A 15,531-nucleotide genomic window follows, 5' to 3' on the forward strand; every position below is an offset into this window, starting at 1 on the left:
AGGAGACCTTATTCAAAACAAAAACCGCTGTTCTACAGTATATAACAACTGAGATCAAAAATACCCTTTACACCCTTATCTTGCATCGAGACATTCAATATCTATAGAATTATCTGATGATCAAATATTTGCTGCAACAATATCTTGTGTGCTTAACCATGGATAGCAAGTTTAGTAATCAAAAAGATCTTGACGTTGGGTTAGGTAACGTTAGGAAACTTTGCTAAATTGCAATGGAGCTACATGAGGTGACATCTTCACATGCAAGCAGTGTTGTCATTAGATGTTACTGTGGGTAACATTCTTATTTTTTACATGACACCGTTGTCTCTTGGTAGGATAGGTAAATACACACCTAAGGAGAGGTTTCTTATTGTATGTTAGGCTAGTATATTGATACCATTCTCCTACTTGTACAGTTAATGTGAATCCAAGGTCAGCAGCTGGTTGGCAAAGCTTAGAAAAGTCTATCCGTAAAGAAAAAAAAGACAAATTTAGATGTTTGACTCATCTTTATTTATCAGTAATGTTATGTCAGTAACAAATCTTGTTTAGTCTTGGCAACTTCTCATCTTGGTCATGGAAAGAAAGGTGGCTGACGAATCTTTTTGAACAAAATTTTAGCTAATGAAATTAACATTACTCAGAACTTTATCCTGCTTCAACCAAATGCCAATTTTTTGGTCAGTAAATTGCAGATTGTCACCTTTTAACCTGAGAATAGAAAACACAATATCTGTAGAAATATGATGTAAGGATATAAAAGTTACATTAAGGTTGTTTTTCACATCAACTGCATGTAAAATGTATTTTCTCTGAACTCAGGGATCATTCAAATAACTCACCGTGCATGTGTGTGTGTGTGTGTGTGTGTGTGTGTGTGTGTGTGTGTGTGTGTGTGTGTGTGTGTGTGTGTGTGTGTGTGTGTGAGGATTTGTAATGGTAACAACAAAAGCCTTACCGAACATCTGTGCCTTTCAGAGATTAGTCTAAATTTTATGTTACATTGTTGGCTTGCCACAAAAGAGGCGATTATCAAAGGTCTTTTATTGTGGTGCTAAATGTCAGATGCTGTTTAGGGGGATGGGAGGACGATATGCCATTAATAAAAAAAAGGAAAAAAAACAGAAAAAAGGGAACATGTAGCACTTCTTGGAACTTAAAGTACATTATGTAAAATCATCATAATAATAATTCATGCTTGCTATGAATGATTCAATAATGCTATTGAATGACAAACCATATACTCCAGTTGATTCAATGAATATATGATATTCTATAAGGAATGAACCAAATGCCAGCAATCTGAAATATGTTTGATTAACAAGGGAAGGGACTGCCAAGGACATTTAATGAACAGAGAACTAAAAATTCTTCGGAGGGAGGAGGCAGGGTGTTACTTCCAATATTTCAACATGTCCAGACTTTGTTCCAACTATCCGTTCATTAGCTGTACCTGCTCATCCTTTAGAGGGATGTCTGGGCCTGAAGGCTATCCAGGATGACATTGGCAGAGAGACAGGGCTGGCCCTTGACAGCTCACCATAACATGGACTGTTTCAAGATGCCAATTAGCCTAACCCATGCACAGGAAGAACATAGACTCCACACAGGGAGAAACCAGCCAATTGGCAGATTGTCAGAAATATTAATACCAGTAGATGAACACCATCAGTCTGATATCTTACCTTGCCTGATATTTTGTCCAAAAAAAAGGAAGCATGAGGATGCTTCTTTTCTCAATGACAATTACATTTTATCTATTAATATTTGGTTCAACAAAAAAACATCATGCAGCTGTCAACACTTTGTTATGGGTGGATACTTCCATTTCACCGTTACTCTCCCTCCACCCATCCGCCCCCCTCATACATTCATGACTGACATCTCCTCACTTGGACTATACAGGAAAAGACACCACCTAGTGGCAAACGCTGTGTCCTGTTTTGGTAGCCTGTATAATTTATTCTAACTCCTTTAAACGCTGAGCTTACATATTGGGTGACACAGAATTCCTCAGTATGTGTTTAACAGTCAACACAATCTCTATTTCTGTAAATCTGATACAGGAAATAAACCTAGATGCTGCCAGGAAATAAATGTTTCCTGTTCACTGCATGAACATCCTCCTCACACACCCTGCAATTATAATGCGCCAGAAAAAGTCAAATAATGCACTATAACTTAACTTGTACCTCACATCACTGCATGATGTGAGTCCAGTCAATAGCAGCAGTGTTTTTCCATCCAGAGCCTTCAACCTTCATCTTATTACTGTTGATGATGATCAATGCAAATGTCATTGGAGCTTTTATTTCTGTTCTGCATCACTTCCACCGGAATAGAAGTCCCAGTGGAATTGTTCTATCACATGAGCTTGTTTTTTAATGGGCTGTCTTCTTAGTCTAATCCACCGCTAGAACTGCCCATGCTGCAATTTAGTTGCATCTCGCTTTTAACCAGGTCTTCCAGGTCTGGAGAAGGAAACACAAAGATATTATTATTGAAGATGGACCTCCTTTTTGGAAGGGAAGTTAAAAAAAAGTATTTGCCAGATGTCTTCTATGTTTGCATATTTGTGACACTTAAATGTTTTAAATGATCGAACTAATTTTAATGTAAGACAAGGATAATTCACGAAAGCACAAAATGCAGTTTAAAAATCATGATTTCATTCATTGAAGGGAAAATGCTGTCCAGTTCCATCTTTCCCAATGTGAAAAAGTAATTGCTCCCTTAGCTACCAATCGAACAAATGACCAAATTCATTTGGCAAGTGGCTAGTGATGCTTGCTGAACATAAGCATCACTAAACAGAACCTGTCTGGCATTGTGAAGTAAATAAAGGGTCTCAAAAAGTAGCACCTGGTCATGTTTTACAGAGATTCAAGAACAGCTGTGAAACAAAGTCATTGACATTTATTAGTCTGGAGGGCTACAGAGCCATTGCTAAGGACTGCTGGGACTCCAGTGAACCAAAGTGAGGCATTATCCACAAATGGAGAAAACATGGAGCAGTGGTGAACCTTCCCAGGAGGAATCAGCCTCCCAACATTTTTCCAAAAGTGCATTGACATCTAATCAAAGAGTCACAAAAGAATCCAGATGAACATTAAAACAACTGCAGGCCTCACTGACCTCAGTTCAGGTCCATCTACATGATTCCACAATAAGGAAGTAAATGCACAAAAGTGTCCACTCCTGATCAAAAAGGATATAAAGGTTTGTCCGGCATTTGCAAAAACATATCCAGATCAACCTCAAGACTTCTGGGATAACATCCTGTGGACTGATGAGTCAAAGGTGGAACTTTTTAGAAGACATGGGTCTGTTATATCTGACGTAAAGCTAATACTGTCTTCCACAAGAAGAACATCCTACCAACAGTGAAACATGGTGGTGGTAGTGTGATGATTTGAGGCTGCTTTGCTTCCACAGGACCTGAACGACTTGTCATAACTGATGGAACCATGAATTCTGCTCTTTATCAGAAAATCCACCTGGAGAAAATTCACCCATCAGTTCATGACCTAACACAACTATAGTTTATGCAGCATGACAATGGCCCAAAGCACACAAGCAAGTCCACCTCTGAGTGGCTCAAAAAGAACAAAATTAAGGTTTTGGAATGGCTTAGTCAAAGTCTGGACTTTAATCCAATTCAGATGCTGTGGCAAGACCTTCAAAGGGCAGTTCATGATTAAAAACCACATAATTAAAACTATTCTGTAGAGAAGAGCGTATCAAAATTTCTTCATGGTGATGCAAAAGACTGATCACAGGATATCACAAAACATTCAACTCCAGTTGTTGCTGCCAGGGGTGGACCAACCAGTTATTAGATTTTCTTTTTCACAGGGGTGATATAGGGTTTCAGTAAATCTTTAATAAATCGTCATTTCAAAACTGCATTTTTGTGTGTTATCTCTGTTTAATATTAACTAAATATAAATATTAGTTTGATAATCTGGAACATTTAAGTGTGGGAAATATGCAAAAATATAAATATCAAGAATGAGGCAAATATATTTTCACAGCACTGTATATTCATCATATGTTAAAGCTGCAGTGGAACGAAATCTGGAGAAAGCACAAACAAAAATTTGGAAAATATATCACCCTCCATCTGCAGATTTCTGTTCTAAACCCTTCCCACCACACGAGCACACACTTCAAACAAAACTGCAAAGACAGTTGAGATAAAGTCAGCATTTATCAGTGGCTCTCTCTAGAATTCAAACCTCACTCTTCCCAGTGAACATGCTCAGTCTAACCCAGTGTGCCACCACATCCTGCTCTCTGTGCTGCTATCACTCATCTACAGTAAAAAGCCCTTTGATAGGCTGAAAATCTCCTGTCACAGGCTAGATTTTCTAAAGCCTGAAAATAAAGTCAGGAGGAGGTGCAGATGTGGGGACTACTTAAAACAGGTTAGTCGGGAATTTTTGCCCCATGATTCCGAACGTATTGCCTAAACCAGCTTTAAGTTTAGTCTGTGGCTGAAACACATATCATCATATCCCAATTTGTTCCGTTACTTACAGCTGATCACAGCCTTGATGACAAGCATATATCCTCGGTCAGTGCCTCTGCTCAGGTCAATGTAGTAGTAGAACTTCAGTTCTTTTGGATACTGGGACATAGACAAGTTCTTAACCAGAGGAATCATCCTACGAGACATAGGTCCCTCTGCCAGAGCCTGGTGCATCATATAATTGCACCAGCCATCCTGAACAAAGCTGGGAGTGATAAGCAGAGCCCGTAAGTGGCTGTTCTGCACAGCCTCACAATACTCTGTGGAAATTGCACCTCCTGGACAGGTGTCCCTCTGCCACAGAAAGCACCTGAGGCCGTGGGGCGAAGCCTCAAGGAACGATACCAGGTGGGTGGCTTCTTCAATGTCAGGATGGGCAGTGCTGTGACACACGAACACGTCATATTTTCGCTTCCATCTCAGCTCAGACCCCAGAGCAAACTGTTGTCTAGAAGGGGTTGCCCCTGGTGATGAATTCTGCAGCGATGATGTAGGCATAGATGGTGTTAATGCACTGCTGACAGAAGTCTCTGAGATTTGCCTTGCATTGGATTCTTGTTCACGTGGTGTTGTTGCTCTTGATTTCAAGAGTTTTTGAAACCAACCTGAAAGTAAAAGAACAAACTAGAGCTACTTAGATAACAATAATAATAATAGATAGATAGATAGATAGATAGATAGATAGATAGATAGATAGATAGATAGATAGATAGATAGATAGATAGATAGATAGATAGATAGATAGATAGATAGATAGATAGATAGATTATATTTACAAAAAATGCTTGTATTTACAGTAGTAAAAGAATATTAAAAATGTCTAAATACTGTGAGAAAAGCTAGTCATAGCATACAGCACAATTTTGTGTTCAGGAATTATTTTTATCGATTACACAAAAAGGTAATGACTTTCTGACAGTCTTCACAAGAAGAGCAACAACTTATACAGTTGTTACAGATCCTCACAATATATTGCAAGAGATAAATATGAGGTTTGCATTCTAGAAAAATGACTTGCACCTTAACTCACCCTGCATGTTGTAAACATCATCATGTCTGTTCCGCTCCTGTTCAGAATCCTCCCAATAACCACATGTTTAATGCTCCGTTATAAAGACAGACAGCACTCAGAGACGGCAGCTGAACAAATAACTGTTGCAACACAAGGTCACTGAGCACAGCCATAAAAAAGGGGAAGTTACTGACATCTGAAAGAGACGCCTTGCCATATGCAGTCAAATTTCAAATGCAAAGTCTTTGTACTTCACTGAGCATGTAGTTAACTTATAATGTCAAGAGAAAGTATGTGGGCACATAAATGTAACTGAATTAGTCCGGGTGATTCTCATCAAAAAAAAGAATATTCCAGTGGCTAGAATAGGGTTACTTTCAGAATTACATGGCATTCTGTCAAGAAGAAGTAATAACCGGAAGAGGTATGTGAATCCAAAACGACTTATGTAAAACACAATTTTATAATTAACTGTATAATTTTACATTTAGTGTGTTTTATCTACAAAGAACATATTTTATTGTATGCATGACTCATTCAATCACACACTGTATACACAAGATTTTAATGATCCAATTCTAGTGCCTTCTAATTAGATCCAGTCAGAACAAAAAGTCACAGTGAGGCATCCTTTAGTTGTTATAGTCCAAAGACATGTCAAATCAATTTAGAATGCAAAAATAAAATAAATACAAAAAACAAGGATAAACTGAACTGCCACTGAAATAGCACGAGCTCCTTCACCCACTTTAAACACTTCACTTTTCTATAATTGTCCTAATTTGCTATTCTGAATTTTTGATTTATCCTGCCTCTGGTGTTTCCCTTCTGTAGTCTTTTATAATCACATTTCTTCAGTTCCTCGGTTCTTGTTTTACTGGGTGCTTTCGTCCTGATTATGAACGGACTGTGAGAATTCTGAATCTGTCACACGATCAAAACTTGATACATTTCTAAGTATGATAGTTTGTATTTATTAAAATACAAAATCAATTTTCACTAGTAATATGCATAAAAAACTTTACTGATCTCACACGGGGGAAATGAAAGAAAGAGGGCAAACTGACAAAACATTACGGGCCTATTTGTATCTACAAATCTGTGATAGAAAACCATGTCACAGTGATTTATGCATTTGCAGTTTCTCCCTGAAGTCAGTCAATATTGACTTTAAACCACTATTTTATTTTTTAAGGAGAAGTCGGTACGTGTCATGGCTTGAAGGGCTTTTCTCTTGCATACCTGAAAGAGTGTGTGATATCTGGAACTTTCACTATCAATCGCTTCTGTCACTCAGAGCAATCATTTATCAAGGAAATATTTCCAATGTCCACGTCTTTAGCTCATGTGTATGGTGAGCTTGTTAGACAATGTTGTAGTAATAAAATCGCAGCATTGTAGTGGTGCAGAACTGCTGAAGGGAAATGCCTATGAAAAGATTGCGGGTAATAAGCTGCAATTTCTGCATTTTGTTTTATTGTCTGACAACAGACACACAAAATTATGGAAATGAGAACCACTTTATTGGGATATCAGCTGTATTAAAATGCAGTATATGTGAGCACAGAGCGTAAAAGAGATGCTAACAAATGTAAATGCTGGCTGAGTTGAGATTGCAAAAAAACACAACACAAAATAACTCATCCAGCCCTGTTTTATCGGTCTCAAATCAGTCTTGAAGGTTCCAGCATCTCTGAATGATCCTCAGTGATACAGTTTTGACAGAGCTCTGACCTGTGGGCATATGATCAAAGCTAATGGTAACATAAGGACTTTCCTATTGTTGTGGTGGTGTACATATCAAAAATAAAAGTAATGCACAAGGTCTTGAGTTTTTCAGATGCTTGGTGTGCATGAAGACTCGTGTGTTCATTCTGGCAGCATACAGTAGGACATACTTTTGTGTTTTGCTTGTTGTGTCTTGTTTGATTGTTATACTTGAGGAATGGTAGAAGTAAATGCCTTCATAAATGAACAGGTTTTACTTTCCAACTCCAAACTCATCCATCCATTATCTATACACCATGTAGTCCTTTATCGGGCAAGTGATCATATTTGGTAACTTCATTAAATATGGTGTTGCTCCCGCCTCTCAATGAGGTTGAGAAGCATGTAGTTTTTACCCAGCCAATCAGCGAAGATCACTCTATGTTATCGTGGCATTTGAACAATCAGCAGAGGCCTGGAATGTATCAACCTTTCTCTTTTCTCCGAAGTTGGAAAAAGACAGACGGCTCAGTCCTCTTCCATACTTGCCATCAAAACGGCAAAACTAATCACGGTTAGTTGACAAAACTCGCACATTTTATAGTTGAGTAGTAGTGCTAAGTGATGATATATACATTTCTTGTTTTTTTTTTTAACCACTAACGGGCAAGGAACCATATATGGGAACTTCATTGACCTTGAATTTCAAAATTAAAATTAAAACTTTTTTTTTTTTAAAGTCACAAAAGTTTTTTAAAAAAGTCCTATGTCCTCCAATAACACTCTTGCGTTGAAATTTTGAATTTCAAAATATTTTAATGAGTGCCCTTTAAAGGGTTCCTCATTAGGGTCGCGGGGCTGGAGCCTATTCCAGCTTCTCCAAATTCATAGCAACCACAAACCATATTCAAAAATAACACATTTACCATGTGGGACATTTAAGTGTACAATAATAAGCTGCTCTGAATATTTTGTATCCACAGAGTGAGGTGGTAGCCTGTGAAACACTGGTCTCATTGACAACGTGCATGTCAACTGCGCATGCTCGGAATTCTACAGGAGAAAAAAAAAAGCCGGAATACGGCGTCACTTCCTGACTCTGCATCTGACGTGTCTGAAACAGTGTTGCGGTGGTGGTGGTGGGATTTCACTCGTGGGGACTTTATCATCGATTGAAGTATTAGCTGGTAAGATCGAATCATCTGAATAGCGGACGCTACCACTTTGAATGTTTTCCGGAACGTTCATTTATCCCTGGCCTTCCGTTTCACGTTTCCCTTCCGTGTGTGTGTGTGCTTTATAAAAATCCAGATAGCAAGATGCTAGACTTCTTCACCATCTTCAGCAAAGGGGGGATAGTGTTGTGGTGTTTTCAGGGAGCCGGGGTCACCGAATCCTTCACGGGGCCGGTGAACGCTCTGATCCGCTCCGTGATCCTCCAGGTGAGCATCAGAAACAGGTCAGACTGTTGTGACTATGTATCAAACTGTTAGTTGAGCTCGGACAGCTAATGCTAGCGCTAGTAGACGTTAGCTTATTGCGCAAGGCTAGTGTACTAAACAAGCCACTTTAGAGATGTAAATTGGCTTAAATAAATCAACCTGTCGTGGTTTCCATGCTGAATTTAGTCTGTGCTATAGTGACTTCTTCCATATAACTAAGAAGTAAAGTCAGATCACCGGTATTTATGTAGCACATTTAACGCAACAGCCGGTTAGCCAAAAAGTCTTTCCCGTAGAAAACTAAACTTGGCGTTATGGATTAACCTGCCAGGTTTCAATATTAATGTTGAGACACTACACGTATTAATTATGATGTGAATTTCACTGAGTAATTCAAATACTAAGGGTTAAAATCCTACAGAAATATATAAAATGGAACTTTGCCTGACTATAATAAATATTATAGCTAAAATTCTACAGTGTTATTACTTACAGAGATTAACCTAATTAAGAAATAAAGGTTTATCCTACAAAAACAACAAACTAATCCAAGGATTTCCTGGATTCCCTATGACCACGCTCTCTTTTTCTTATTATTTCTTCATTATTTTGTTTAGCAGCAACTTGTGTGTTTAGTTCCTCGTTGATTTTGTGTTGTGTTTACAGGAGCGAAGTGGGAACAATTCATTTACTCATGAGGCCCTGAGTCTTAAATACAAGCTCGACAATGAGTTTGAGTTAATTTTTGTGGTAAGTTTCTCCTCTGCACACTGAATGAATTAAAATCAAACACAACTGAGGTGCAGATTGCGACCTCGTGTGTGTTTCCATTGTTATTATTTTTACATGTCTGAGGTCATTCTCTTATTTTTCCTCCTGTCTCCGTCCAGGTGGGTTTTCAAAAGATCCTGACGCTGACATATGTGGACAAGTTTATAGATGACGTTCAGCTTCACTTTAGGGATCGTTACAAGAATGAGCTGGAGCAAAAGGGGGCTTTGAAGCTTCTCAACAACAGCTTTGAATTTGAGAATGACTTCAAGATGCTTCTTCGGTAAACACACAAAGTTTCACTTTCCATAATAGCGAGCTTCTCAGTATTATTGTTTAGTCTCCATGTCTGCAGCAAGAGACACATTGTACCTGATTGATTCTATCAGCACATACCAGTATTAAAAATGTAAAGTCTTAACATTTAAATTAAGACCTTTTGTAAACTTTAAAAACTATTGAAATTAAATGTGTCTCAACTGTTGCCAGGAAATATCACATTTTCCAGTGCTGGTGGTAATGCAATTTATGTGTCATGTAAAATCTTCAACTCATGAAACTGTGAGAATCAAAAGTTTATTTCAACCAACCAAAAAAATTAAACCAAGTAAATATATAAAACCGAAAGTGCTTTACTGACCACATTGATTTTTTTTTTTTGCCCATGCTGACAAATGCCAAATTATAACAACAAGAGAGGCGGAGGACAGCAGTAAGGCTCGAAGCCCTGCCCCAATGCGGTCCTTTAAGCAGTCTGAGAAATCCCAAAAAACTGTGAAGTCGATGATTGAGACGAAGGGTGGGGACAAAGGCAAGGAACAGGGTGGAAAGAAGAATAAAAATACCAAAAAGGAGGGTGAGTGCTTTTTGTGCTTGTTCTAAAAAAAGCTCATTCGGGATGCCTAATATAACATGATTTCAAATTCAGGCTCAATCGATTGACATTCTGATCTGTTTCAGCTCCTGCAGTTGAGCCTGCCAAGGTGGATCAAGGCAAGGCCTCATCCTCTGGCCAAAAAATGCCTGAGAATGGTAACCAGGGCTTGACTGCTGATGAGATCATGCAAAAGAAGAGAGAGGAATTTTTCCGCAAACGCATGGTGGGACCGACTGAAAAGCCCAGGTGAGCCAGCTGACATTCTAAAAGCAATATAACAAGAGCAGACTCAGCAGTTTGTATGCATGACACAGTCACATAAAAATAGTGTAAACATACATTTAAACTGTCACACTTAGAATAGCTAAGAGTTTTTTCTCTCTTCCCAGGTGTAAAGTGTTTTTACCTGCTTATGTTTGATCACAATATTCTGATATTTTGCTTTCTGCCTTGCAGTAAGTCCCCAAAACCTCAGAAGCCTCGGGAGAAACAAATGCGTGTTTGGGACATGGGTGGTAACAGCACCAAGGACCTGGACTACAGCGAGAGGAATGGAGATGGTTCTACCAATGGTGGCGAACAGAACCAGGAAGCACAAATTGATCTGGTATGTACCATCTTATCTTCACCTCTAAGATGTTCCTAGGTGAAAAGACATCTGCATTAGTCACAGTAATAATGATAAAAGAGCCTGATGCCAAGTACTCGAAGTTTTGGATGTGTTTCAGGGAATGCAGCCAAGCTCCATGAAGGGAGACCTGCTGTCTGTGGACTACGAGTCCAGCGAGGGAGAGGAGATGGAGGACGAAGACGAGGAAGTGGTTGTCAGTGAAACAAGCAAGACAAGGTAAAGCAGTGTTTCTTCTGTAGTATAAGATGCAAGTTGTGCTGTGAAAAAGTGCTCAGCTTTGTTGGTTTTTCTCAGCTCCAAGAAAGGTGGCGGTTTTGGGGGAATGTTTGGGATGCTGAAGGGCCTGGTGGGCTCCAAGAGTTTGTCCCAGGAGGACATGGAGCCAGTGCTGGAGAAGATGAGGGACCACCTCATCGGTATGACATCATGGCCCTTTCACTTGCTGTCTTCATTTTGCAAGCTGTGATATTCATTCTTCTCCATTTATGATCCTACAGCAAAGAATGTAGCAGCCGACATTGCCTCCCAGCTCTGTGACTCTGTAGCCAAAAAACTGGAGGGCAAAGTCATGGGCACATTCACCAGTAAGTCCCTTCTTTTTACAATAATCACGAAAAACTATCGACCCACACTCTCTTTCTTAGATTACTAATCCTCCTGTGAGAACATCAGTCTACTTGCTGGAAAGAGTAATGTGATTACAGTAATGCATTCCCCCACACAACACTGTTTGTATCATTTCCACAGCAAATAGATTTAAATAGCATCTTCCCATCAATTTTATATACACAGGATGCAATAAAAGTTTTCTTTGACTTGATTTATACAAGCACTTACAGACGTCCCTCATAAATTAAAGATACAGGGGAATAAATGTTGTAAGATTATGTGCTTATGTTGCACTGTAGATCTTTCATTACATTACTCCCCTTTAGATTTAGCAGAAAACTCATACTAAGATCACAAAGCTGTCATTCTGTGCACCTAGCCTTCAAGCTATCTGCATACAGCTTGCACACATTTAATATCATAGTCTATATTGATACTATGAGCTCATTATTTTTATGGCTAAGTCAAGCAGAGCCTTAAAAAGTGATTGTATGTGCATCTTAATGTTGTTAAAATTTATGTATACAGTATAAGGGAATTAAATATGAAATACAATAACTGTAATCTTGTAATTGTGACATTACTCTATAATCTATGTCAGTAAATAGCAGTGTGGCATATAGAAAACGTATAAGAAATACATTATGCGCATAGTTTTCTAACAAAACCTTTATCTGTGTGTGCAGCTGTGGCCTCAACAGTAAAGCAGGCCCTGCAGGACTCACTGGTGCAGATCCTGCAACCCAAGCGCAGGGTGGATATTCTGAGAGATGTCATGGAGGCGCAGAGCCAGCGGAGGCCTTTTGTCATTACTTTTTGTGGTGTCAACGGGGTTGGGAAGTCCACCAACCTGGCAAAGGTGAGTTGACTTTTTCGAAAATGTGTAAACATGTGTCATTCCTGATTGACCTGATTCCTAACTGATCGTTTACTCACACAGACAGAAGCTGTAATGTGGTGGTTTGACCTTTTTTTTGTTGAGAGTTTGTGGTCATGTATAGCTGTTTGTTCATATGAAGACTATGTAGCTAAACCACTGTACCTATAGTGGTTTTTTTTTTTTTTTATGGCTCTTTCAGTTCAGCATTTGACCTATTTTTTTTAACCCAACTCCTTCCACCACAGCCTATAAGAAATTGACATCAACTGTGTGAAATAATACAGCTGAATTATTTATTTTACCCAAATGACAGAATTACTGATCGCCTAATTGTCTGAAATTTTACTTTTTTTTTTTTTTTTTTTTAATCAAGGTTGGGCCTCACAGATGAAACAATTTTTAAATAATTATGTCATCAGAAAGTATTGAAAATTGTAGGTCAAATGACATCAAAAGTTTTCACTTTTTCAAAGCAGAGTTTTACCTACCAGAGTATGAATAGGACAGTGAACCAGCAAAGAGAAACACCAGGAAATGTTCAACTGACCTTCCCCCTGTCTTGGTCCAGATCTCCTACTGGCTGATTGAGAACGGTTTCACTGTCCTGATCGCAGCCTGCGACACGTTTCGTGCTGGGGCAGTGGAGCAGCTCCGAACTCATCAGCGCCGCCTGAACTCTCTGCATCCCCCAGAAAAGCACGGAGGTCGCCCAGTAGTCCAGCTCTATGAGAAGGGCTATGGGAAAGATGCGGCCGGAATTGCCATGGAGGCCATTGCCTATGGTAAAATATTTTCCTCTTGTGCTTGAGCGTTGTGCATCTCAGTTGTGAAGAAGAGGTGTAATTATTCTACACCTCTTTCCATCAGTAATTAATATCACTTATATGGTACTTCTCCTGTATTTGATGCCTGCAGCCCGCAACCAGGCCTTCGATGTAGTGCTGGTGGACACTGCTGGGCGTATGCAGGACAACGCCCCCCTAATGACAGCTCTGGCCAAACTTATTGCAGTCAACATGCCCGACCTGGTGTTGTTTGTTGGGGAGGCTCTGGTGGGCAATGAGGCAGTTGACCAGCTGGTAAGAAAGCAGACAAATTTAAGCTTACATAGAGGAAATATTGATGACTTACCTGTCAATTAATAAACAATTATAATGTAACATTTGCATCATTGCATTGTAATGTATTTGTTTGTGTGATCTACTGATTTTACCTGGTACTCTCTTTTCAATGCCATGGGTACATAGACCTTAAGAACAAGTCTGTACTTTCATGCTGGAGGTTAGGGGGATTTCTTAACAGACCATCAGTTATAAACTAATAAATACATTGTAAAGTAAAATGGCCTTCTGTGGATTATTATGTCCAGCAGAGGTCAGTGTTGCTCCAATGGCCACAGTCATCCTGTTTGTACAGATGTCTTTGAAAGATGGCACTATACATATTAACTCTGTCCTCAGCTGTCTCCCGAATGACTCAGCTTTCTCTTGTCCTCAGGTAAAGTTCAACCAGGCTCTAGCAGACCACTCCATGTCTGACAAGCCCCGCCTCATCGATGGCATTGTACTCACTAAGTTTGACACCATTGATGACAAGGTATTTTCATATTTTTGCTACGCTCTTCACCATCTGAACTATCCGACTTTGGACTCTAGAAAAAATGTTAACGCAGTAAATGAATAATTTTAAGTGGGAAAGCTGATAGCACTCATGCGTCATCCTCCCTTCTTCACAGGTGGGTGCTGCCATCTCCATGACTTACATCACAGGCCAGCCTATTGTGTTTGTGGGCACCGGGCAGACCTACAATGACCTGCGCAGCCTCAACGCTCGCGCCGTGGTCAGCGCCCTGATGAAGGCTTAAGTGGCCGCATGTTCTGCTGTTTATTCATCATCGCAAGGAAGCCAACAACACCTTCGCCATGTTGCCACGTGATGTTCCAGCCCTGCTAGTCTGCATCTCTCATGTTCCTGGCCAGCCCTGTCTACTTTGCATCGAATGAATTAACTCATCTTACACACAGGACTTTGTTCTCCCAGTGCAGGACAAGTGTGCACTATAAAAGACGGAACATTTTGCAACAAAGCCAGAGGAGCCTCCCTTTGCATTATTTCTGAACTTTTGGGCCAAATTAGAGAGTACCTCAGACAAGCTTGTGTTCTCAAACGGTGAAGTCACATCCAAATGACGTTTTAGCTGACAAAATGGACCTAGGCTGTGTCATCAGTTTACTGGCTAACACAGTAAAAAAAACTTTCAAAATTCTCTACCTGGCATTTTGTCAGTCAGTTTTCCCCTCTTCATGTAAATGAGGTCAGGTTGTGATGGCTTGCTGGATGTGACATTTCACCAGCTGCCTGTGCCTGAGGAAAGCTAAGTGACCATCGTGCCTATCTGTCTCCCGTGTTCTTAGTTTTCACTTTCACTACGCAGAGGGTTACCTACCAAGAATACAATGCCAGTTCAGATCAGAAACCACTTCTCTTAGTCTAATAGAGGAAACGGTGTACAGCAAACTACCGAAAACCTAAAAGGTTAGTACATGTTCTCCTGTCAAAAAAAGTACATCAGGAAATAGAAGTCCAGGCACAATGGAGGCCGATCCTCAGTAAACAAAAAATAAATTAATTCATATCTCCTAAACTCACTAACAGCTGTGGAACTAGTTTGGATTGTTCTTTGAAAATCATCTCCCACAGCTCCTCGGATATCTAATACAGCACGTTTTCATTACAAAGTGGAGCCTTTGATCCTTCAGTTTATAGCAGATGAAAAGTGGAAGGATATTTTGTAAATTATTTTTTTTAGTTCCTATAGGCCGCCCATAGATTTCAGAATACACTTTTTATGTTTCAATTGAAGTTCTATGGCCCTTTAATTTATTTTCCCCTCTGATTTATTCTTCATTTATGAGAGGAAATGTAAGTCTTAAATAAGTCTACCCCCTTTAAATTGTGGTAGTGCAATATGAGAGAATCAAGAGCTATACTGAAGATTTGAGCTAATTTATGAGAATGTAAACATTTCTAAATAAAGCTGCTATATGCTATGACAGCCTATAAAGTGG

General features: G+C 39.4%; 2 protein-coding genes across 2 annotated transcripts; one reads left to right on the forward strand and one right to left on the reverse strand.

The window, feature by feature from the left end:
- Positions 1-857: 857 nt before the first annotated feature.
- tirap (toll-interleukin 1 receptor (TIR) domain containing adaptor protein) lies at positions 858-6,564 on the reverse strand. Its single transcript, XM_023271204.3, has 3 exons — positions 5,565-6,564; positions 4,543-5,139; positions 858-2,474 (listed from the first exon to the last, which is right to left on the reverse strand). The coding sequence occupies exons 1-3, from the start codon at positions 5,569-5,571 to the stop codon at positions 2,401-2,403; spliced, it is 678 nt and encodes a 225-aa protein (XP_023126972.1). The 5' UTR covers positions 5,572-6,564; the 3' UTR covers positions 858-2,400.
- A 1,746-nt stretch (positions 6,565-8,310) lies between these two features.
- On the forward strand, positions 8,311-15,527 carry srpra (SRP receptor subunit alpha). The gene is made up of 15 exons (XM_023271157.3): positions 8,311-8,440; positions 8,565-8,695; positions 9,362-9,445; positions 9,586-9,749; positions 10,162-10,322; positions 10,427-10,589; positions 10,800-10,950; positions 11,072-11,190; positions 11,269-11,390; positions 11,472-11,558; positions 12,270-12,442; positions 13,032-13,245; positions 13,379-13,542; positions 13,961-14,059; positions 14,199-15,527. The coding sequence occupies exons 2-15, from the start codon at positions 8,573-8,575 to the stop codon at positions 14,325-14,327; spliced, it is 1,953 nt and encodes a 650-aa protein (XP_023126925.1). The 5' UTR covers positions 8,311-8,440; positions 8,565-8,572; the 3' UTR covers positions 14,328-15,527.
- Positions 15,528-15,531: the final 4 nt, after the last annotated feature.

This window comes from Amphiprion ocellaris, chromosome 7 (assembly GCF_022539595.1).
Source record: "Amphiprion ocellaris isolate individual 3 ecotype Okinawa chromosome 7, ASM2253959v1, whole genome shotgun sequence".
Taxonomy (NCBI): domain Eukaryota; kingdom Metazoa; phylum Chordata; class Actinopteri; family Pomacentridae; genus Amphiprion; species Amphiprion ocellaris.